This window comes from Chiloscyllium plagiosum, chromosome 13, assembly GCF_004010195.1.
Source record: "Chiloscyllium plagiosum isolate BGI_BamShark_2017 chromosome 13, ASM401019v2, whole genome shotgun sequence".
Classification (NCBI taxonomy): Eukaryota; Metazoa; Chordata; class Chondrichthyes; order Orectolobiformes; family Hemiscylliidae; genus Chiloscyllium; species Chiloscyllium plagiosum.
The window spans coordinates 76,020,798-76,046,876 of record NC_057722.1 but is presented as its reverse complement, the minus strand read 5'-3'; the positions used below and the strand labels follow the sequence as shown (position 1 = coordinate 76,046,876).

The 26,079-nt window shown below is 41.5% G+C and overlaps 1 protein-coding gene across 1 annotated transcript in view; it reads left to right on the top strand.

Annotated features, from left to right (window-relative positions):
* The window catches only part of rnf13 (ring finger protein 13), a 213,358-nt gene that overhangs the window by 29,599 nt on the left and 157,680 nt on the right, over positions 1 to 26,079 (top strand). Inside the window, exon 3 of the mRNA XM_043702760.1 lies at positions 10,513 to 10,638. Within this exon, the coding sequence (XP_043558695.1) occupies positions 10,513 to 10,638 (126 nt within the window). The remainder of the gene's footprint in view (positions 1 to 10,512; positions 10,639 to 26,079) is intronic.

Below are 26,079 nucleotides of genomic sequence, written 5' to 3'. Positions count from 1 at the left end.
AGGCACTATAGACATGTGGAGACTGTTTAAGGAACAGTTGTTGCAAGTGATGAATAAATATGTCCCTCTGAGACAGGCAAGAAGTGGTAAGATAAAGGAACCTTGGATGACGAGAGCGGTGGAGCTTCTCATCAAAAGGAAAAAGGTAGCTTACAAAGGGTGGAGGAAGCTAGGGTCAAGCTCAGCTCTAGAGGATTACAGGCAGGTGAGGAAGGAACTCAAAAATGGTCTGCGGAAAGCCAGGAGGGGGCACGAGAAAGGCTTGGCAGAACGGATTAGGGAGAACACCAAGGCATTTTACACTTATGTGAGGAATAAGAGAATGGTCAAAGAAAGAGTAGGGCCGATCAGGGAATGTGTGTGTGGAGTCTGAGGAGGTAGGGGAAGCCCTAAATGAGTTTTTTGCTTCTGTCTTTATGAAAGAAACGAACTTTGTAGTGAATGAAACCTTTGAAGGGCAGGTGTGCATGCTAGAATGGATAAAGACAGAGGAAGCTGATGTGCTGAAAATTTTGTCAAACATTAAGGTTGACAAGTCGCCAGGCCTGGACCAGATTTGTCCTTGGCTGCTTTGGGAAACGAGAAATGCAATTGCTTCGCCACTTGCGAAGATCTTTGCATCCTCGCTCTCTACTGGAGTCGTACCTGAGAACTGGAGAGAGGCAAATGTAATTCCTCTCTTCAAGAAAGGAAATAGGGAAATCCCTGGCAATTATAGATCAGTAAGTCTCACGTCTGTCATCTGCAAGGAGTTAGAAAGGATTCTGAGGGATAGGATTTATGACCATCTGGAAGAGCATGGCTTGATTAAATGCAGTCAACACGGCTTTGTGAGGGGCAGGTTATGCCTCACAAACCTTATCGAGGTCTTTGAGGATGTGACTAGAAAGGTTGATGAGGGTCGAGCTGTGGATGTGGTGTATGTGGACTTCAGCAAGGCATTTTATAAGGTTCCCCAGGGTAGGCTCATTCAGAAGGTCAGGAGGAATGGGATACAGGGGAACTCAGCTGTCTGGATACAGAATTGGCTGGCCAACAGAAGACAGCGAGTGGTAGTAGAAGGAAAATATTCTGCCTGGCAGTCAGTGGTGAGTGGTGTTCCACAGGGCTCTGTCCTTGGGCCTCTACTGTTTACAATTTTTATTAATGACTTGGATGAGGGGAATGAAGGATGGGTCAGCAAGTTTGCAGACGATACAAAGGTTGGAGGTGTCGTTGACAGTATAGAGGGCTGTTGTAGGATGCAGAGATGGGCTGAGAGGTGGCAGATGGAGTTCAACCTGGATAAATGCGAGATGCTGCATTTGGAAGGTCGAATTTGAAAGCTGAGTACAGGATTAAGGATAGGATTCTTGGCAGTGTGGAGGAACAGAGGGATCTTGGTGTGCAGGAACATAGATCCCTTAAAATGGCCACCCAAGTGGACAGGTTGTTAAGAAAGCATATGGTGTTTTGGCTGTCATTAATGGGGGGATTGAGTTTGAGTCGTGAGAACTTGTTGCAGCTCTGTAAAACTTTGGTTAGACCGCACTTGGAATACTGCGTCCAGTTCTGGTTGTCCTATTAAAGGAAAGATGTGGATGCTTTGGAGAGAGTTCAGAGGAGGTTTAGCAGGATGCTGCCTGGACTGGAGGGCTTATCTTATGAAGAGAGGTTGACTGAGCTCCGACATTTTTTCATTGGAGAAAAGGAGGATGAGAGGGGACCTAATTGAGGTATACAAGATAATGAGAGGCATAGATAGAGTTGATATCCAGAGACCATTTCCCAGGGCAAAAATGGCTAACACGAGGGGTCACAGTTTTAAGCTGGTTGGAGGAAAGTATGGAGGGGGTGTCAGAGGCGGGTTCTTTACACAGTTGAGAGAGCATGGAATGCATTGCCAGCGGCAGTTGTGGAAGCAAGGTCATTGGGGGCATTTAAGAGACTGTTGGACATGCATATGGTCACAGAAATTTGAGGGTGCATACATGAGGATTAATGGTTGGCACCTGTTCTGTGCTGTACTGTTCTGTGTTCTATATTTTGAATCCTTCTGCTCACCGTCATCATCATGGTATTATTATTCTGACTTATGTATGTCTCCCTTTTGCTCAATGTTAGTGGTTGATTCAGTTATCTCTGACTCTTTGACTGTATATGAGCTCAAGACCCTAGAAATCTTGCGCATTCTCCGATTTCCCCATGTTTCTCTGTCCCCTTAAGATATTGTCACTTCTGTTAGTATCTATCTTTGGTTCAGTATCTATGTTTTTTTACTTATGCTGTGCTTTTGGGATTTTCTTATAAACTTGCGTAGTACGTTCAACAGTTAAGTTGATCTAGTAGTTTTTGTTTAAAAATGCCTTATTTATCTCATGTACAAGTAAGTCTGAGATTGAGACTACTTCACTACATTCTACTCTGGCCTCAATTTTTGTTTTTGTCTCTTAAAAGTGCCAATTTGTGTATCCAAATTTGGATTAGTTGAGAGGATGATGTCTGGTTAGCTTCAAAAGGGCCCTACGTAATAGATGGTGGCCCAGCTGAGAATTTGAGCCAACTTGATTCTGACAAAAAAAGGGTCAATCATGGCATATAACTTGTAGGATATGATTTTAAGCTGTCAATACAGCCACTTATTAATTTGCAAATAAGATCGCCAAATTATTTCAAACTTTTAAAAGGGCTGTTTAAAAGTATTTGAAGGTTGTTTTGCAGTAAACACCAATATCTGATAACTTATAGGTAAAGCAGAAAATTGATTGTGGGCCATGCTGACCTATTGTGTCTGTAATTCTTTGACTGTAGTGAGTTTTAACTGCATTTTTTTGTGATCATATGATTTGCATAAGCTGGTCCCCCCTCGACACTGGGCAGTGCCAAGTATTGAGACACCACAAATGAAATAGATTGCTAGAAATAAAAGGTCAACCCAGTTGGAAACTATAGCTACCTTTAAACTACCCATTTCATTTTTTTAGAATCTCATTTAATGTAAACTAAAGGTTTAATATTCACTGCGTAATCTCTTACTGATCTGTGATTTTAATTGTTTTGATCTTCCTTTCCTTTCTCTTGTTTAAAATAAGCATTCTTGTCCTCACTATAAGTACTGGCTCAAAATTAAATTTGCCCTTAACGCTGTTTTCAATGGTCCAGCCCAATTTTGATCCAGTATGGCACAGGAGGGATATTAATAGTGTAGAATAGAGTAACATTTTGAAAGGTCGTGAAGTACAACACTCTCTCTCTTTAATTACACAGTAAAAGAAGAACAAGGAAAATGGACATGGATCAAAGGAAAGAGACTGACACGTCCATTCGAACAGTCATCCCCAAACTTGCTGAATACAAATAGGAACAGTGGTAGTGAAACGGATTCTTGTCAACAGCTAGCTCCCATCCAAAAGCAGATGATCCATAGGCAGCAGAAGGGGTACAATTCCACCTTGGGCTGCAATCTTGAAGCCTTTTGTTTAATGCCTCTTAGTTTCTATGCCTGAACTGGTAGGAAGGCTCATGAATTCTGAGAAGTTAGTAGCATCCACTCAATGTACTGAACATGGAGCATCATGTTCTATGCATGAAGTATCCTTCAGTGCCACAGGAGTTTGTTATTGTACCAGTGAATATTGTGGACATTATCTGCTTGCTTTCTGGCACCTAGGTATTTTAATCAACCTGATCACTGGCTCAGAAGTAGAGACATGACCACTGCAAATATTTTATATTCAACTTGTTCAGAGATGTTATCACATCTCTGCGGGTGGTACCTGAATCTGGGACTCCTTGTTCAGAGGTAAGGATGCTACACTTTAGGGATTCTTCTAATCAACCTGTTCAGAGATATTATTCTACATCACTGGAGTAGGTGGGACTTGATTCCAAGACTCCCGGCCTACGGGAATGCTATTAACTCTACATCACAAGAGCCCTAACGTTTTTCCATCTGTGAACAATTGTTGCTTGCATGTATCACAGATTGTTTCACAAAATGATTCATAAGATGCTGATTGTCAAAGCATTATTAGATGAATCATGCTACAGTGACCACAAGTTGTGTACACAATCCTGTTGCAGCCAAAAAAAGTCAAATGAAGATTAGGTACTGTCAGTTTGAAGTTATTTTGTAAATAGGTATATCCCATAGCAGAAATGAATAGTCTTGGAAATAATGTTTTCAAACTGAAAATACCTAGGTACAAAATGGAGTTTCTGAATTTAGCATCCATTTTGTGCACTGCCTGGTGCTATGTGGAGCAGAAGTATTTAAACTATGCTAAATAATTGAATACAAGCACAACGAGGTAATTATTAGACTTTATTGTTAAGTGGGAATGAAGAAGTGATGCATCTGCTTTGTAGAGTTTTGATCAGACCCCACCCTTGGTGCAGTGCTCAGTTTTGGGTACTGCATCTCAAAGATACAATGCTCTCAAAGGTTAAAATTAGAATCTGTCATTTAGGGGTGTCGTAACAACACACTCACTCAATTTTGCATGGTAGACTAGTTCGTAAAGTTAGATCACATGGGATTCAGGGTAAGTTAGAGATGTACAGCACAGAAACAGACCCTTCAGTCTAACTCATCCATACCAACCAGATATCCCAGATTAATCTAGTCCCATTTGTTAGCATTTGTCCCATATCCCTCTAAATGGTGCGGACCAGAGGAATCTGACTGCTTAATGAAAACAAAGCATCACGAAGGCTGCGGGTCCGGTGTTAACGCAATATGATTTCTGCCCAGTGCTCTGAATGTCAAAGTGAAGAAATTCAACAAAGCGCGGGTATATGGTGGGAGTAACTATGATGTATTTTTGGTGCATAGTTTGTGTCGTGCCTCCTCGTTGGCCCCGCTGGTAAGCTCCGTAGCCTTGGCTGCTGAGTGACAAAACGACTGAGGAAAAAGTAAGAGACGGCCGTGGTCTACGCAGATCGGATACCTGGTATCGCTATCAAAAAAACTGCATTTTCTATTGTCAACGGAGCAGTCCGGCTGGGAAGCGTCCCGGATAAGCAATCTCCCCGCAGCCTCATCTCCTACTACAAGCTGTGTTAAGTAGTTAAGTTGTAAATATACCTGCACTACAAAGCTGGCAACAAGATCTGTCTCGAGTCAAACTGAGACAGCAATCTTGGGGCGGTACCTCTTGCCCTACGTGGAGCTGAGCTCCCCCCAAGGAGCCGACTTGTCCGGTAGTGGATGACGTAGATAATATTGTAGAAGGACCAGTGTGGCGGCCCACCCACTGGATGGGATATACATCGCTAGCCAAACTTTCTACAACAAGGATTATCAATTTTTGAAACAGGGAACAGAGCATTCAGCTAACAAGCCGGAAACCAAGATCGATGGTATGACAACAGAGACAACTGCCTTCATGGAAGGAATTGTTATCGAACCAGTGTATGACAGAGCATCTGTCCGGGAAGTGGTAATCCATTACCCCAATGTTGGGTTGTTTCGCACAGACTGTGACATCCTCTTCTCCGCAGTGAACCTGTTCAAGATCCACATGATCAAGGTGCATCAAATTAAGAGCATCTGGACAAAATGTTCACTGTGGGATAAGGCAGGAGTGTACCACGCAATCTATTGCCATTACCCTAAGTGCCAAGGTAAGAAACCTTCTCCAGCAGGGGGACTTTGCATGCAGCGTGTGTGACCAGCGGTTTACAGCCCAGAATGGACTTGGTCGACACGACAGGCATCAACATTCCATTCTACAAAATGAAAAGCACCTCAAAACAAGTCAAAGGCAAAACTGAGAGAAGTGATCACACATGGTCACAGGAGGAGATTGCACTCTTGAGGCAATTATAAGAGAGATTTGCAGGGTGCAAATTCATTAATAAAGAGATTGTCAGCATCCTTAAAACAAAACACCCAAGCAATCTCTGGCAAACGCAGGAACCTTGCGAACACGCCAAAGGAGGTCCGAATCCCAAATGATGCAAGCATTGTTAATGACTCTCGAATCGGGGGCAGTGTGTCTAGGATAATTCCTATGAACTAAACCCACACCAAAGAACCAACCGCAGAACACCGACTTCAAACCCTAAGCAGAGGGAAATAAATAACTAGCTAAGACAAGCTGAGGAGATCTTGAGTGTGAGGAAAAACCCAGACATTCTAGCCCTCAGAGTTGGACTGATGGAGAATATTTACTGACCTAATGAATGGTAGGGAGAGACCAAATAATCAGAAAAAGCCTTGTAGGCCAGACTAAAAAAGACACAAAAACCGACAGTAATACCAGCGCAAAGAAAAGATGGGTAACATGTGGAGCTCTGTTCAGAGCGATGTAGCTCTACAAAACCAACTGGCGCCTGCCAGCTCAAGTCATCATGGGGGCGCCAACCTCATCAGCTTGTCCTCTCCCAAAACAAGAACTGGAAGCATGTTTCCAAGAGAAACTGTTGGTACCAAATCATAAATCCAATATCAGTACATACGCCCCATATACTGGGAACATAGGTGACAGATCCATGATGGACCCATAGAGGTAGAAGAGGTTGACACAGCCATCAAGGGGATAGATGAGCACAGTGCTACTGAACCAGACGGCCTGAAACTGAGTGATATAAGATCCATTCGTGAAGAGGAGGAAACATGTATACCCTGACTCTTCTCCCTATGGCTAAAATCGAGCACGATACCGGAATCCCTAAAAGAGTCGCATGGTCTTGATTCCTATGTGCGAGGATGAAGACTGCCTGAAAAACATTGGCAACTGGCGGCCGATAACCATTGGTCCGATGCTGCTAAGACCTTTCACTAAAATAATGGCAAAATGCCTCAGTGGAACTGTTGAAATTAACAACTGACAAAAGGGGTTTCTAGCAGCCACTCCCGAATGCAGTGAGAACATTGTCCTCCTCGAGAACATATTTAAGGGAGCGAAACACAACCGTAAGGACATCGCAGATGCCTTTGTTGATCTGGTGAAAGCATTTGACTGGGGCACAAATTACTATGGAAAACACTGCAGAGAGCACATCTCCCAAAAGCCTTTGTAGGTCTGATCAAGGATCTCTGCACTGGCAGTGCAATTGTGGTAGAAGGGAATGGTACTTACACCACTCCAATGAACATTGAGAGGGGCGTAAAGCAGGACGACCCACTCTCACCCACACTATTCAACATCGCTCTGGATTCTTTGATATGGTCTCTGGAGAAGGCAGACTCTGGTCGCCATGCCTCTGGGTGCTCACCGTTGGCCGTCGCGGATGACATAGCCCTTCTGAGTGACTCTCAAGGGTATGGTGAGGAATCTGAAGTTGCTCCAGTCATGTTGTGACCATACTGGCCTCAATGTTAACATTACAAAGACAATAGGCTTCCACTTTAACGTTTAAAGGAAGACCTTCCTGTGAAATCACTTCGCTAACTGGAAGCTGCATAACAAATATATAGCCTGTGTACCTGGATGCCCATATTGACCTGTGGGCAGGTGTTGGAAGAAGAATGGGAGGAGAGGCTTAAGACTGGTTCAATAAAGACACCAGACTGATCTCGTACGCCTTAGTTTGAGCCGGTAATGCTAGAGTGTACACAATGTTAACGAGCGACGTAACAACTTAGAGCCACTCGTGAGTGTTTCAAATTAGTCAAATGCCTCGTTATCTAATTAGTGATGTGCATGAATGGATGAACAAGATTCCCATTGTCCCTACCATTAACAAAACCCCAGCCAAGAGAATGGGCTTGGCAGAATTAGCGGGGAAAGAAGACCCTGTTAAGCTTGTCTCTAGTCTGGCACTGTAAAGAGACATAGGTGTTGAATAAGTGAGAGGCTTCGGCTACTGGTGAAATACCACTACTCATAGTTTTTCACTTGCCTGGTGAGACGGGGAGCTGAGCCCTGAGGGAGGGTGCCTCTTCTGGTTGGAAGCACCCAGGCGGCTGGGCGCGACCTGCTTTAGAGGCAGTGGCAGGTGGGGAGTTTGATTCGGGCAGTATCCCTGTCACACCGTAACGCAGGTGTCCTAAGGCGAGCTCCGAGAGAACAGAAACCTCCCTTGGCGCAGAAGGACAAAAGCTCGCTTGATCTTGATTTTCAGTATGATTACAGACTGTGAAAGCGGGGCCTCACAAGCCACCTGGCCTTTTGGGTTTTAAGCAGAAGGTGTTAGAAAAGTTACCACAGGGATAACTGGCTTGTGGCGGCCAAGCGTTCATAGCAACGTCGCTTTTTGATCTTTCAATGTCTGCTCTTCCTATCATTCTGAAGCAGAATTCACCAAGCATTGGATTGTCCACCCACTATTAGGGAACGTGAGCTGGGAAATCGGCTTTATGGTAGGGGTTAGAGTGGTGGTGGAGGGCTGTGATCAATGGTGTGTCGCAAAGATTAATACTGGGTCCACCTATGTTTGTCATTTATACAAATGATTTAGATGAGAATATAGGTGTGGTTAGTAAGTTTGTAGATGCCACTAAAATAGTTTGTGTAGTGGACCAGTGGTGCAGTGAAAAAGGTTATCCAAGATTAACAAGTAATCTTGATCAATTGAGTCAATGGGCTAAGGAGTGGCAAATGGTGATGGCACCTCCACATCATCCTTATTGATGTCTCAGTTCCACCTACCAACTGGGGAGGAATGCCATGTAGTCTTTATCAGAAAATGAGCATGATCTTCATAAATATGTAATGAATCTATTATAATACTTGGGTTGCATTTGAGACATAATAACTTGATATCTCACAGGAAGCTTAAAGCAAGGACACATTGCTGAAATATTTTAGTACACCATTGGAGACAACTGAACATTGGTTAGCTCCTCCCAGAAACTGTCCTTGATATTCTGATGTATTAATTGCATTATCCAACAGACCACTAGTGGGGTGCCGCAAGGATAAGTGCAAGGACCTCAGGTTTTTGATATTTATCAATGATTTAGGTGATCCACTGCAACGTGTTTTTTGATGCAGCGGAGGCACCTTAGGTGTCCTGCTACATTTGTAATATTACAATTATAATGCAGATACAGCAAGCAGATAAAACAGCAAATGGAATAGTGGCATGTATTACAAAGGGATTGGGGTTGAAGAGTAAAGACTACACCATAAAAATGGTTTTGTACAGTTTGTCATCTTAACCTGATTCATTTCCTTTCTTAGTTACTCCATTTGTTTTGTTAGTTGACCTTATTCAAAATAATGGCTATGATTATCAATAGGAATTTGTGGACAAGGAAAAGAAATTGGTTCATTTAGTGAGCCTCTGTCATCCAATTATATGGAACAATGATCAAATGTACGTACAGCAGACTCCAATGACACCAGGAAACCCTCCAGTAGTGGAGAGCTTTGGTGACCTTAATTTTGTTTCCTTAATTTCTTTGAACTATAGATTAACTGACTACTGGCCATTATTAGGATATGTATGTATATAAATATTTGATTTCATGTAGCTTGCTTGCAAGGTATTTGCCCATGTTCAAGGGTTATGATGGTAAAGCAGGAAAGTAGAGTTGAGGATTATCAAATCCAACCATGATCTCATTGAATGGTGGAATACACTTGATGAGCTGAATGGCTTACTTCTGCTCCAAGCGCTCTTGGTCTTGTTCAGAAGTTTTTCAGTGAAGGGCCATTGCCCATGGAAATGTACTGCAATTCAACAGATTCAAGAGAGCAGGAAGAGAAAGGGGAAAAATGTAATTTATAAAATTACCTTCAAGTGTACTTTGGATAAATAGTAAAAGCGAAGAACAAGGAGAGACAGAATAAAATAAAAGGTACTTTTTTAAAGGGTGTGCAAGAATGGAGAGACCTGTACTTGTTCATAAGTCACGAAAGCTAGCAGGACCGATATAGAGAAGTTAATAAAGCAGTGTTTTAGGTTTTGTAACTCGGGTCATAAATTTATAGCAGGGAAGCTATGATGAACTTATAGGAAGACATTGTAAGACCTCAACTTCAGTGATGTGTACAGTTTGCAATGGCCACACTGTAGGATGGCAATATATTGGATAATGCTGAAAAGATGTACAAAAGTGTTCCCATGGTTGAAACACTTCAGCTATGAGGATAAATGAGAAACAAGTACTACTTCCCTTGGAGGGGAGGAGGCCAAGAGGACTTTTCAAGACGTTTTTGGATATCATGAGGGGCATTGACAGAGTGGATAAGGAGAAACATTCTCACTCAAATGGATAGAGCACAAGAGGACGCAGTTACTGATTTGCAAAAGTAATAAATGTGAGGTGAGGGAAACTTTATTTCACTCGGCAAGTAGTTAGGGTATGGAATCAGTTGCCTTGAAGTGTGATGGAGGGAAGTTTCAATTGAGGCATTCGAGGGCGTTGGATTTTTTTTTTTGACGTACTGGGTTATGAGAAAGAGGCAGGAGATTTGTACAAGTTTAAAATACTCAAGGCTGATGCATACCTGGTAGGCAACTGGCCTCCTGCACCACAACAGAAATGGATATACCTGTTAATCTATCCAGACTTGGATGTGGATTTTGGTTGATGAATATTTAACTTGTTTTCTGCATTTGCTGTTTGTTTATTTGTAGGGTTTCCTTGTCTATTCAAGACCAAAGAATGCCTGTGAGCCAATAATTTCTCCACCTATGACGGACAATTCTTCAATCAACTTCATTGTTCTGATTAGAAGATTTGACTGCAATTTTGATATTAAGGTGAGTCACAAACTAAATCAGCTTAAATATTCATAAATATTTGTAGCAGTACCCTTGAATGTTTCCAATTTGAATTAATTCATAATTAATACTTGGGACCTTCTGCGCAGTCAGCGTGACAAATATGGCCAGCACTATCAGCTCTAGTGCTTTAATGTTGCAAGACTAGTAGAAAAGTGGCTTAGCTCTTAGCTCAAGTTTATTAGCTGGTTGTTCAAGGGAGGTCATGTCAGATTTTTCAGCTGGAATTCCTTTCCTTACTTTGAATGTGCTACTGATTAATGTGAGTTGAGCCAGAGAACTTGGCCGAGAGTCTGTTTTCCTGAAGTAATTAAAACCTCATCCAGTATCTCGTTCCCAAACAATAGAAGCTTAAGTATCCACAGTGGCATATGTGGCAACATTGTGATTTGGAATCGTTGGAAGTCATATTATTGGAGCTGTGACAAATAAAAATAGCCTTATTTGAGAGGGACAAATGCTCTCTCTACTCCTGGCATCATTATCACCTTTACAAAGCAGTCGAACTCCAGAGGTGAGAACGACTGGCAGTATTTGACAGTATCAAGAAGCCCTAGCGAAACTGGAGTTGATCTGAATTGAAGGGGAAGTTGAGATGATTCCCTGTTGGTTTGGGTAACACCAAGCATAAATTAAGATTGCTGGACATTTTAGAAGTCCGTCATCTCAAACCAAGGACATCACTGCAGGCTTCTTGAGGGCAGTGTCCCAAGCCCAGCAATCTTCAGCTGTTTCGTTAATGACCTTTCCTCCAGCTCGAAGCGTTTGCAGCTTACGGACCTTTCGGTCTAAACTGCAGACATTGTCATAGCAGAAAGAGGAAATGGACCTCGACACTTGGCTCTAGAGCTTGGTCACACTTCTTTTGACTAGTGGTTCACATTTGGAGTGTAATCTAGAGCAGGAGGGTGTGACCACAGGTATGGAGACCCAGCATGTTGCATTTAAGGACCCTTGATCATTGCTATTATCCAATGGTTTGAGGCTCCTGCAAGTTGCGCAGAATTGAGTGGTGACTGCAGGAAGGAGGAGTAAGCTAACCATCGCACCGTGGTACATTGAACCACTTAAGTTGGAGGAAGAAGGAAGAAACAGAAATGTAGTAATGATGTAGGGCAGTATAATTAGGAGTATAGATACTATTTTGTGAAACTGAGCAGGAGTCCAGAAAGCTCTATTGTCTGCTGGTGTGTGGGTTAAGAATATATGTTAGGGACTGGAGAAGAACTTGGAGGGAAGGAATCCAATTGGTGTCATCCATATTGCTAACCACAGGACTGTTAGAACTAGAAGGAAGGTTCTGCTGAAAAAATCTGAATGTTAGGAGCTACATTTAACAATAATGATACTCAGGACAAGAAAGGGTAGTGTGTCCAAACATAGAAAGACAGCAGTAAACAGAGTCAAAAGGCTGGGAAGAAGGCAAAAAGGCAAAATTTAATGGCACTTTTTTGAATGCTGCATGCCTTCAAGTACAAAAATAAATGAATTAATGGATCAAATAGAGGTTAATGGGCATCATTTTATGGCCATTAAGCAATTTGGCTACAAAGGGATAAAAGCTGGGAACTGAATGAGGACATGTAGCTATTCAAAAGGACAGGTAGGGAGAAAAGGGTTGTGGGGTAGCTTTGTTAGAACAGGATGGCATAAGTACAATAGCAAGAAACTATCTTGGCTCGGAAGGTGTCAAATTTGTGGGTGGAAATAATAAAAAGGGGAAGATGATTGTCCTCCTAATATTAATATATACAGTGGACAGAATGAATCAGGACATGACACATGTAAAGAAAAAGCAGTAATCATTGGTGACTTGATCTTCTAGATTGGGAAAGTCAGATTGGTAAAGGTAGACACAAAGTAGAATTCATGTGTATTTGGGACTGTATCTGAGAATAGTGTTATGGGTCCAAAGAGGGATTGGGATACTTTGGATCTAGATGTACAATAAGGCTGTTTTAATAAATGATCTCAGTATATGTTTTCTAAAGGGAATCTATGACATAACGTGGTAGAATTTAGCATTTAGTTTGAGGGAGAAACTTAGCTCAGAAGCCCTGCTAAACATAAGTGTAATTACAAAGGAATGAGGGCAGAACTAGCTAGACTGGGAAAGGAGTTTAGCTGCACTTATGGTTGAGGAACAATGGCAGGTGTTCAAGAAAATAGTTATTGACTCACTGCAGAAATATTCTAGGAAGCGGATGAGCCAAACATGGTTAATCAGGGAAGTATAACATTACATTGAAAGAACATAGAATATTACATTGAAGTACAGGCCCTTTGGCCTCTAAGCTGCACCGACCTGTAAAACCAGTCTGAAGCCCATCTAATCTACACGATTCCATTTTCATCCATACGTCTATCCAATGACCATTTAAATGCCGTTAAAGTTGGCGAGTCTACTACTGTTGCAGGCAGGCTGTTCCAAATACTTATTACTGAGTAAAGAAACTTCCTCTGACATCTGTCCTATATCTACTACACCTCAAGTTATAGCTATGCCCCCTCATGCTAGCCATCACCAAAAGAGGAAAAAGGCTGTCACTGTCCACCCTATCCAACCCTCTGATTATCAATTGAGTCACCTCTCAACCTTCTCTCTAAAGAAAACAGCCTCAAGTCCCTCAGCCTTTCCTCATAAGACCTTCCCTCCATACCAGGCAACATCCTAGTAAATCTCCTCTGAACTCTTTCCAGAGCCTAGTGTAGTGACCAGAACTGTATGCAATATTTCAAGTGCAGCTGAGCCAGAATTTTGTACAGTTGCAGGATTACCTCGTGGCTCCAAAACTCAGTTACTCTACCAATAAAAGCTAACACGCTGTTCTTAACAACTCTATTGATCTGGGTGGCAACTTTCAGGGATCTCTGTACATAGACACAGAGATCTTTCTATTCATCTACACTATCAAGAATCTTACCTTTAGCCCAGTACTCTTTTTATTCCTGTTGTTCCTTCCAAAGTGAATCACCTCAGGCTTATCTGCATTAAACTCCATTTGCCCGATCTCAGCCCAACTCTGCAGTTTATCTGTGTCCCTCTGTAACTCACAACATCCTTCGGCACTATCCACAACTCTACTGACCTTAGTGTCATCCGCAAATTTACTAAACCATCCAGCTCATTTATTAATATAACAAACAGCTGTGGCCCCAAAACAGATCCTTGCGGTACACCACTAGTAACTGAACTCCAGAATGAATATTACCCACAAACCACCACCCTTTCAGCTAGCCAATTTCTGATCCAAACCGCTAAGTCACCCTCAATCTCATGCCTTTATTTTGTGCAATAGCCTACCATGGGGAATCTTATCAAACACCTTACTGAAATCCATATATGCTACATCAACCACTTTACTCTCATCCAACTGTTTGGTCACCATCTCAAAAAACTCAAGGTTTTGTGAGGCATGACCTATCTTTCACAAAACTGTGTTGACTATCCATAATCAACTACTTCCTTTCTCGATGGTAAATCCTATCACTTCTAACCTTTTCCAACACATTACCCGCAACCGAAGTAAAGCTCATTGATCTATAATTTCTAGGGTTGTCTCTACTCCCCTTTTTGAACAAGGGGGCAACATTGGCTATCCTTCAGTCTTCTGGCCCTATTCCTGTAGACACTGATGACATAAAGATCAAAGCCAAAGGCTCTGCAATCTCCTCCCTGGCTTCCCAGAGAATCCTAGGATAAAGTCCCCTGGGCCGGTTGGAATTTTCGATTTTCACACTTTCCATAATTACTAACACGACCTCCCTGTGCACCTCAATCCCATGCATTCTAGTAGCCTTTATCTCAGTATTCTCCTCAACAGCATAGTCTTTTTCCAGTGTGAATAATGACACAAAAAAATTCATTTAGTGCTTCCCCAATTCCTCTGGCTCCACGCACAACTTCCCATTCCGTGGGTGGCACGGTGGCACAGTGGTTAGCACAGTTGCCTCACAGTACCAGAAACCTGGGTTCAATTCCTGTCTCAGGCAACTGTCTGTGTGGAGTTTGCACATTCTCCCCGTGTCTGCATGGGCTTTCTCCGGATGATCCAGTTTCCTCCCACAGTCCAAAAATGTGCAGGTTAGGTGAATTGGCCATGCTAAATTGCCCGTAGTGTTAGGTGAAGGGGTAAATATAGGGGAATGGGTCTGTGTGGGTTGCTCTTTGGAGGGTCGGTGTGGACTTGTTGGGCCAGAGCTGTTTCCACTCTGTAAGTAATCTAATCTATCCTGGATTGGCCCTAATCTTCCTGATGAAGTGCTTTTCCCCAAACCGTAGACTCTCCTGCTTCTCTGATGTTGCCTGACCTGCTATGCTTTTCCAGCACCACATCTTGGCCCTAATTTCACTCCAGTCATTCTTTTATACCTGATATACCTATAGAAAGCCTTAGGGTTTTCCTTGATCCTATCTGCCAATGACTTCTCATGTCCCCTCTTAACTCCTCTTAACTCTCTTTAGGTCTTTCCTGGCTAACATGTAACTCTCAAGCGCTCTCACTGAGCCTTCATGTCTCATCCTAATATAAACTGGCTTCTTCCTCTTGGCAAGAGCATCAACATCTTTTAGTAAACCATGGCTCCCTCGTTCGACAATTTCGTGCTTCCCTGACAGGTACATACTTATCAAGGGCACGCAGTAGCTGGTCCTTGAAAAAGCTCCACATTTTAATTGTGCCCATCCTGTGCAGTTTTCTTCTCCATGCTATTATCCTAAATCTTGCCTAATCGCATCATATTTGCCTTTCCCCCAGCTATAACTCTTGCCCTGCAGTATATACCTATTCCTTTCCATCAGCACTTCACTATCCCCAAAGTGCTCACCTACCTTCAAATCTAACACCTGGCTGGGTTCACTACCCAGTACCATATCCAATGTGGCTTTGCCCTTTGATCTGTCTGGGTATTGTCAGGAAACCCTCCACACATTGGATGAAAACTGACCCATTTAAAGTACTCAAGCTATAGTACTTTCAGAGCTGAAAATGTGTTGCTGGAAAAGCGCAGCAGGTCAGGCAGCATCCAAGGAACAGGAGAATCGACGTTTCGGGCACAAGCCCTTCTTCAGGGCACCTGAAGAAGGGCTTGTGCCCGAAACGTCGATTCTTCTGTTCCTTGGATGCTGCCTGACCTGCTGTGCTTTTCCAGCAACACATTTTCAGCTCTGATCTCCAGCATCTGCAGTCCTCACTTTCTCCTATAGTACTTTCAGTCAATATTCAGAAAGTTAAAGACCCTATAACAACTACCCTGTCGCTTTTGTTCCTATCGAGAATTATCTTCGCTATCCTTTCCTCTAAATTTCTGGAACTATTTGGAGGCCGATAGAAAACCCCCCAAAAGGGTGACCTCTCCTTTCCTGTTTCTAACCTCAACCCATACTACCTCAGTGGATGAGTCTCAAACGTCCCTTTTGCCATCGTAATACTGTCCTTGACGAACAATGCCACACCTCTCCCTCTTTTACCATCTTCTCTCCTCTTACTGAAACATCTAAATCCCAGAACCTACAACAACCGTTCCTGTCCCTGATCTACCCATGTCTCCAGAATGGCTTGAAACAAAAAATAAAATGAGGCAATGATTTGTGGTAACTCCAGATGAGTGGAGGAGTTTTAAAACCCAACAATAGATGACCAAAAAAGAAGTAAATGAACTTTGAGGGTAAGATTCTAAGTAATGTCAAGATGGACAGCAAGAGCATCTTTACTATCTCCACCTTTTTAAAATATTTAAAGTGTACAGCAGACCGAGTAAATAGACTGGGGAAATGTTAACAAAGAGCCAGGGAAATGAAAGAGGAGTCGCAAAATACTTTGCGTTATTCTTCAAGGTAAAAGACTCAATTTAGAACTTTTGGAATCCTGTTAATCAAGGGGCACACATGAAAAGGACAGTTCCTGCACTGCAAAGACTATAGCAGTTTATGTAGTCCATTCATCACTTCCAGTGCAATTGGGATTGACCAGTAAATGCTAGTCCTGTAGCACCAACCACATCCTTTACTTACATTTCAAAATGTACACCGCTGTTTCACTGTTACACAAGCTTCTTATTTTGTCCACTACTTGCAGCTGAAGATCTTTGTTCCCTGGTTAACCATCTTCAAGAAGACCAAACAGATGCAGCAGCTTCCAACTGAGAATCTTAGTCATTAGTGATCTTGAATCAGAGGTCAGTCCTGGACATATTGGAGCTAAATGCACTTCCTCCTTTTTGAGAAGTAGCATGTGGGAAACATTTGTGGTGCAAAACAAATGAATAATGACCAATGCTGTGCTCCAGGTACCAGTTGAACATTTGAATGAAAACCTGTTGTGCAGGATTTTAGGTTTATGTCCATACAAGTGTCCTCTCTTGGTAACATATCTGTAAGAATGCTGTAGCCTTATGAATGCTCTGCATCTTTTCCAAATGGTATCATCGTTCCACTGACTGTATTGTCGATCACTAAATGTAGCATTTGTCAGTAGGTATGTCAGTGTAATGTAGAATGACAAATGTGGCACATGACTGCTGGTATTTCTCGGAAACGTCACACTGTGGTAACTTTGACTTGCATACGAGAAGTCATCCTTACTCTGAATGCCAAGCATAGCATATTTAGCATATGTTGCAGATATGTAACGGCTGTGTATATTATCGATGCCACTGCCTGGTCGTTAGTAACTTTGCATGCAGTTTGTAGAGCCAATTCACTGCAAAACAATAGAATAGCTACAGTCAGGAACACATTTGAGCATATGTAGTGAATGACAGTGGGTCTCAGAATTTTTGTATGTGGAACACCACTTCCTACCTTTTGCTAGTCAGAGCAGACCCTATGACCAACCAGTGAAGGGAGTGCAGTTGTAGGAACTGAAATCTGTTCTTGTTTGTCTATAGTTTGCCATCATTCCAGTCTGTCTGATTAAAAGGTGACACAGGTCAGACTTTGACAAATTCACAAATCGACAAATTTGAACAATCAATTGTCCATCCCCAGCTCTCCTAGCAAAGAATGTAGTACACTAACTAGCAGTGCAAAATAATTCATGTAATGAAATGCAGAAAAATTTATTGGAAGACTGTACTTTATTTCTGTTTAAAGACAAATTTATTCAACGCTTTGGATGACCAGAGGCCATCCTTAAATATGTTGCAGGCAATGAAGTACTTTTCAAAGTATAGTGACTCTCATAATGTGGAAAGTACAGCATCTAATATATGCATGGCAGGCTTCCACAAGCAGCAACATGATGATAGCTAAATCATCATCATCTGGTGTTGATATTGATGAATATTTGCCAGGACACTGGAGATAATTCTCCTGCTGTTTTGAGATGGGACCATGGAATCTTAGAGTCAGAAGGTTGTACAGCACAGAAACAGACCTTTTTGACCCAACCCGTCCATGCCGACCAGATATCCTAAATTAATTTAGTCCTATTTCCCAGCATGTGGCCAATATCCCTCTTAAACCCTTCCTATTTGTATACCCATCCAGATGTCTTTTAAATGTAATTGTACCAGCCTCCTCCTCTTTTGTCAGCTCATTCCATACATACACTTGCTCAGAGGGTGGTGCATTATATGTCGCGCATACATCAATCTGTATTATACTTTGTTTCTGGATCACGAGAAGTAAGTAACAGTAATAATGTATGTAGTCTCCAAAGTGATCATTTGTAAATCTAACCAGTTTCAACACCAGTGTCATCAGCTTAAAACATAAATTTGGTGAGCTCAGACATATGAAGGAGCCTGAACGAAGTCATTTGAGATCTCTGCTCTTTCAATGTTAGTGTAACAGCATGAAAGAAATAAGGTCTTGGCAGCTCAGGATGGAGCTTGATTCATTCTGTCTTCCCATACCAATTATTTTCTGAAAGATTTTCTAGAGTTCAATGCTCTCTGAAGAGTAGATGATGATGCATTGGATGCATTTATAACACACACCGTAATTTGTATTCCACGTCATGTGCATACATAACTTTACAACAATTCGTACGGAACAATTCATTTCACGGCTATGAAATCAAATTTCAATGGTGAGAAGTAATCCCAGGGTGTGGTCAGATTTTCTTGTTTCTATTTTTTCATGACCAAAAACAAGACCAGTATGAAAATTGATTAAATTGGATTATGTTGTTTTACGAAATTGTTTAAAAAGAAATAAAATGCTTGCAGTTTGCTCTGATTTTATCTTGAGTATCATTTCAAACAACCCTATGAATTAAAAATTTGGAATTTGGCGATGCCTGATTAAATATCCAGATAATTGTTTTCCTGTATTTAAGCATTTTTACTTTTGAAGTTAATTATCCTCTAATGTTTGTTTTTTAGAAGCTCAAATACTGCTTGTGTCTCCAAAATAAAGTACATCAAATTGGTTGTCTCTTCTTCTTCCTTGCCCTCTCACCATTGGTTGTCTTTCCCTTACGACAATTATACTCGACAAGAATCAACTCTCATCTCCTTTTACTGGATGATTGTTCTCCATAAAACCCATCAATTTCTCCATTGACTCATCCTTCACTGGCTATATCACTCAATATACCATTCAAAAATTTCTTGGCCACAAATCCTGACCATTGCCATCCTATATCCGTTAAACACAGGATCTAAGGTTCTAGAGTTTATCTGTCATGCAGTAACTATGCTCATCAACTCTCCTGTACCTGTCCCCCCACGCAATATTCAAAACTGTACACAGTGCAATAGATGGTTTGTATTTAATGGTTTTTGAAGAAGAGTTTGAAAGATTGTAAAGCTTGTAAAAGGTCAGTGAGATATCATGTTGCAACTTCTTTTTAAAGCAAGGCATTTCTCGAAAACCCATATATTTCTGGATAACTGCTGGCCTTGGTTCCTTGAAGCCCCAGTGGGGAAAATTCCTGACTGTGTTTTGCGACTGAATTTTATGGCTGCTCTGTTTGAACAGTGTCTGCAGGAATTTAATGCTTAGGTTTTTCAGTTGAGGAAAGCAATGCAGTGGAACAAGCTGCTCATCTATTGTTTTTTGTCTGTGAAAATTGGCTGAGAGATCAGAATGTAATCTCTCTGCTCTTCAGGAAGTGTGACAAAAAAGCACTTTTCAACATTTATTTCCTGAGCAAGCAGTGTCTTTCAAGACTCCAGAAACAACCATATGTTATTGCAATGTGATCCCAAGTGCAAGAACACCAGATTTACTGACTGACTGACCTCCAGAAATTCTTCCCCCGCCCCCCCGCTTATATTTCATCTTCAAAGATAACCATAGTTGCCCAGAAAAGGTTTTTCTTTATTTTTAAAGTGAATATCTGCAGAAAGAAATCTTTTTTTTTACCCAAAGTAAATGCTTTGGGTAATTTTGAGTGGTTTGGGGCAGCACAGTGGTTGCACTGCTGTCTCACAGTCCCAGGGTCCCAGGTTCGATTCCAGCCTTCCGCAACTGTCTGTGTGGAGTTTGCACATTCTCCCTGTGTCTGCGTGGGCTTCCTCCGGGTGCTCCGGTTTCCTCCCACAGTCCAGAGATGTGCAGTCAGGTGAATTGGCTATGCTAAATTGCCCATTGTGTTAGGTGCATTAAGTCAGAGGGAAATGGGTCTGGGTGGGGTTACTCTGCAGAGGGTCGGTATGGACTAGTTGGGCCGAAGGGCCTGTTTCCACACTGTAGGGAATCTAATCGAAATATTTAGGTTTTCATATTACAAATTGTGTTAACCAGTCTTCAACTTAATTGGTTTTATTTTCTAAATCTACACCTTCTAGTTTTTTAATGAAACCGGGTTAATGAATTGTTTTCAATCTTGGTCTAACTTAGGAAAAACATACAGTTGGCTATAATGTAATTTGAGTAAAATTTTTCATTTATGATGTGACTTGTGGAGCAATAGAATTAGAGCAAAGATATGTTAAGTGGTTTAGCCAGTGCTTTGTATAGCCTTTTTAAATCTTTTAAAATCATAAATAACTAAATTTGAGAGAAAATATTGCCTTTGATCATCGTCAAGTGCAGCTTTTGTATGTTGAAGAGAAATCTCTGCTTACAAACAATTTTATCATACTCTGGCTGCATTTATTTAAAGAAACTAACAATGCTGTGCTAGTAGTTGGGATGAAAGATGGGGAGAAGGAAATGCTTGCACCGATCCCAAGAATTTTGGGCTTTAGTTGCACTATGCTATTGATATTACGTCTTATACCTTTTTTCTGCAATACAGAATAATATTGGCTGAACATTTAAAACATGACTTGTCTACTCAGTCAACAAATTCTTTATAATGATTAGAAAATAGGCACATCTCAAGTAACAACCCAAATGATGTCACAATGAATAGTTAAAATGTGATTTGCTGAGGACCCAGGATAAATCTCTTCGTATTGCAGATGTATCAATACACATAGCAAAGAGTGAGTGCAATTTGGTTCGGTGCCGCTGGCCTAGAGAAGCAAAAACTGAGGGATTATTATTGCTTGTCATATAGTGGTATTTTGGCAATGCATAACAGCACCAGGGGAGGAAAAAGAAAGTACTAGCATTTATTAGTGACTCCCAGAATCGTAAAATAACCCAACATGTTTTGGAAGCATGAAGTTTTCTGGAAGTGTAATCACTGCTGCAACGTAGGAAAGAAAATGCAGCTGATCTATAAGTCCCCACAAATAGTGTTGTGATCATTACCAGGCAATTCTTTCATATTGAGGGATGAATGTTAACCAGTAACTGGGATGACTTTACTAGATTCTAAAATAATATCATGCTGTTTTTGATGTCTACTTGTGACAGCAGTCAGGAATTTGGTTGCATGCCATATCTGAAAGACTGTACCTTTCGCAATGCAGCAGGCCCTCAGTAATGCACTAGTGTTCACCTTGGCTTTGTGCATTAGTCATGAAGTGGGACTTGAACCATCTGACTGAGGGGTGAGAGTATTGTAACTTGCCATTACATGGCACTATTTAGTATTGTGAAACATCCCACATTTGTGGATTTCCAAAAGAGACACTTGTTAACTGTGATGTACCCACAGCTTGTATGGGCTAGAAATACAATCTGCAGGGTTTCATGTTTGAAGAATATAGAGTTAACAAAGTACTGAAAAACTTCCTGATCAGATTACATATTAAATCTTGTGATTCTGACAATTATGAACTATACCACTGGCAATTCCATTCTCAGGTGACTGTATGTGGAGTTTGCGCATTCTCCCCATGTGTATGTGCGTTTCCCCCAGGTGCTTCGGTTTTCTCCCACAGTTCAAAGATATGCAGGCTAGATGGATTGGCCATACTAAATTGCCTATAGTGTCCAGGGATAGTGGATTAGCCATTGAAATTGCAGGGAAAGGGTGGGGTGAGAGTCTGGGACGGATGCTCTTCAAAGAGGCGATGTGGAGTTTTGGGCCGAATGGCCTGGTTCCACACCGTACGGCTTCTATTCTATTCTAAGCTTCCTGCAACCTTTCTAAAAGACATCTCGTCTGACATTTCTCCTCTATCGTCCAGCTGGATGCCACTTCCCTCACTTGGTTCAATTCCTGTCTGTCCAGTCACTACTGAAAATATGTTACTGGAAAAGTGCAGCAGGTCAGGCAGCATCAAAGGAGCAGGAGAATCGACATTTCGGGCATGAGCCCTTCTTTTCCTGAAGAAGGGCTCATACCCGAAATGTCGATTCTCCTGCTCCTTGGATGCTGCCTGACCTGCTGTGCTTTTCCAGCAACACATTTTCAGCTCTGATCTCCAGCATCTGCAGTCCGCACTTTGTCCAGTCACTACCCTGACATCTCCTACACTGGCTTCTTCCTGCTGGTGCACCCATTCCCTCCAGAGCCCCCACCCTTCTATTTCCAAGCCATGTTTTGTGTTGGCATCCAAGGTGAATTGTGACTATGCATTATTCTACCTCTACATCACCCCACTGTTTTTGGATTTGTTTTTCTGCATATATGCTGCTTTTTAATGTTTTGTCAGCAAAGGATTCCCCCAAATTTAAACTATTGGGAGAAGCAAAGCTACTGACTGCAACCCTTCCCACAAACTCTCTTCTCTACATGGTTCACTCTTCTTAAGCTACAGCTGGAAGTGAAACTAGATGTTTTGCAATCTTGATATCCTATGTGAACCTGAACTTGCAACCAGAGTTTGTTTTCATTGCCAAGACGCACACTTTCCATCTTCGTTACATCTGGCCCTATCTCTGCCTCAGCTTATCTGCCAAAACTAATGTCTTTGTTATTGCTAGATGCAATTTATTCCCATGCTCTCCTGACTAACCTTCCAGTTTACACCCCCATCCATCTGAATTCATCCACCTGACATCATTCCTTGCTGATATGCATGAGCTCCTGTTCTGGCAAGATGTAAAATTTTAAAAACCGTTTTGATTTTCAAATTTCGCTGTTGTCTTGAGCATCCTACACCCCCAAAATCATGTCTAATCCCCTCCAACTTTAAAACTTCACCGTCCTGCTTGACGATAGACAAGGTATCGGTCTTTGGAATTTCCTCCCTCAACTTATTTGCTTCTGTTTTATTTATAAATTGCTACTTAAGGCTTGCAGCTCTGACCAGTTCTTTGGTTACCTCTTGCAATGTCTGCATTGCCTTGGCAATTTATTTTGGATGACACTTCTGTGACCTGATTTGGCATGTCTTACTAAATTAACGATGCTACGAAGATGCATTGTGTTGTCTACCCATATACCAGTATCAATAAATTAGCTTTAGGAGTTTGCAAAGAGTATAAAAGTTGATATGAGGAGAGATATTTCAAAAATGCTGATAATCCCCTGTTGTGCTAAAGAGTTTTACTTTGAAAACGTTTCAAGATCATTGTGAACAAAGAACTGTACTGTTTCTTTTAATATAATTGCACATTTCTGTTGCCTAATCACATGATCAGCTTAGATTCCAACTTTACACAAATAGGTTTGTTTGTTATCTCAGTAAACATTGTTTTGTAATTGAATCTATTTGCTTTCAAATATCTTTGCCTTTTTTTTCGACTGATCGTCCTTTCAAGTATTTTGTTTTTTAAATTTTTCTTCTGATTATTATGTTGTAGAGTTTCCAGTTATCACACACTAACTTTATCATGCTGGGCATCACAATTACACTCACCTGCTTATGTGCACATTGGGGCTAGCTAGATAATGGCAAGTTCTGGCTTTTCCTCCTCGTGTTGTGCCATGGTCAGTCATAGTGCCACTAGCACTGTCCTAAGTGAAAACTAGCAGAATAACCTGAGGATTGAATCTAGATGTAACCCAACTACTTAGGGGATAAATGCAGAGCCAGAAAGGAATGTCTATACAGCAAGCAGCTAACCAAAATGCAGTATTTTGTTTTTAATCACTTGAACACAGATTCAAAGGCTTCACTTCCTTTCCAAAAATACCTCTATGGTGCCTTTTAATTAATATTTGTATGCAATTACTTTAACTAAAAGAGTAATTTGAGAGGAATAATACTGATTTAAAAATTAATGAAATTACATCAGAATTTTGTATGATCCACTTAAAAAATCAGCTCAACACAGCAACATTTTAACCATGAAAGCAACGATAATGTACTTGGGATATAAACTCAGCACATACAAATAGTATAATTAATAGATTTTAAATTAGAAGACAGTGATTACCACATCATTATTTTTAAAACACTGATTTCTATTGCCAGTGGTCTTCATGTTTTAACCTTTCCCATGATTTCATGCTCTTTATTATCCACACATTCTGCAAAGATTTCTATCCAGGATCATTCACCAGAACATGGCCCAAAACATCACAAGAAAGAAACTGTGCAACTTTCTAACTGAAAGTTCTCGCTTTCTGGGGCAGAGGAGAAAAGGGAGATCTCTACATTTTCCTTCCCTGCTCCTCTTCTATTGCAGAGAGGGTCCAGAATTTATTTCCAAACCTGAGGTCGTTTTTGTGGCTCTTCAAACATAGTTAAAGAGTACAAAAGTGGTATACTTTGGTATTTCAATTTGCTGTAAATTCAAAAAGGCTGGTCATGGTGAGGTTTGGAAATAAACCTGGTAAACCAGGTTTCAAGGTCCAAAGCATCTTTGAAAATTCCTTACAGACAGAGGTTAATTGTGAAAGTTAAGTGTGGGTTGCGCTAGTGTGGCAGGTGAATAAGCGATGAGTTCGGGTCGGGGCAGGTGGAGATTAGGTTGGATTGGGTATCAGGATGGGATGATATTGGTTGGGAGAGGATACTTTGTACATAGCATAAAGATCCCATGCTAACTTCCAATGTGACGCCACTCTTTAAACAGTTATGTCTCTACTCTCTCGCTCAGGTAATAATTTGGTATCTAAGGATTAAAATGCCTAGTCTAGTTTTGCTCCCAGTGCACTGATATCGTCTTTGTCCATATACTCCTCATGATTGGCAATTTGGCTTCATACTGTGCACGTTATTTCTGGTGAAAAGTCATTTAATGCTTGGATTTTAGTGTTCTGAAGAAGGGTCACTGGACCCAAAACATTAACTTTGATTTCTCTCCACAGATGCTGTCCAACCAGCTGAGCTTTTGCAGCAATTTGTTTTTGTCTTTGATTTCCATTGTCTGTAGTTTGTGTTCATTATAGTATTTTTAGTTGTAATATTTAGAACATAGAACAGTACAGCACAGAACAGGCCCTTCAGCCCACGATGTTGTGCCGACCACTGATCCTCATGTATGCACCCTCAAGTTTCTGTGGCCATGTGCGTGTCCAGCAGTCTCTTAAATGTCCCCAATGACCTTGCTTCCACAACTGCTGCTGGCAATGCATTCCATGCTCTCTCAACTCTGTGTAAAGAACCTGCCTCTGACATTCCCTCTATACTTTCCTCCAACCAGCTTAAAACTGTGACCCCTCGTGTTAGCCATTTCTGCCCTGGGAAATAGTGTCTGGCTATCGACTCTATCTATGCCTCTCATTATTCTGTATATCTCAATTAGGTCCCCTCTCCTCCTCCTCTTCTCCAATGAAAAAAGTCTGAGCTCAGTCAACCTCTCTTCATAAGATAAGCCCTCCAGTCCAGGCAGCATCCTTGTAAACCTCCTCTGAACCCTCTCCAAAGCATCCACATCTTTCCTTTAATAGGACAACCAGAACTGGACGCAGTATTCTAAGTGCGGTCTAAGCAAAGTTTTATAGAGCTGCAACAAGATCTCACGGCTCAAACTCAATCCTCCTGTTAATGACAGCCAAAACACCATATGCTTTCTTAACAACCCTGACCACTTGGGTGACCATTTTAAGGGACCTATGTTCCTGCACACCAAGATCCCTCTGTTCCTCCACACTGCCAAGAATCCTATCCTTAATCCTGTACTCAGATTTCAAATTCGACCTTCCAAAATGCATCACCTCACATTTATCCAGGTTGAACTCCATCTGCCACCTCTCAGCCCATCTCTGCATCCTGTCAATGTCCCACTGCAGCCTACAA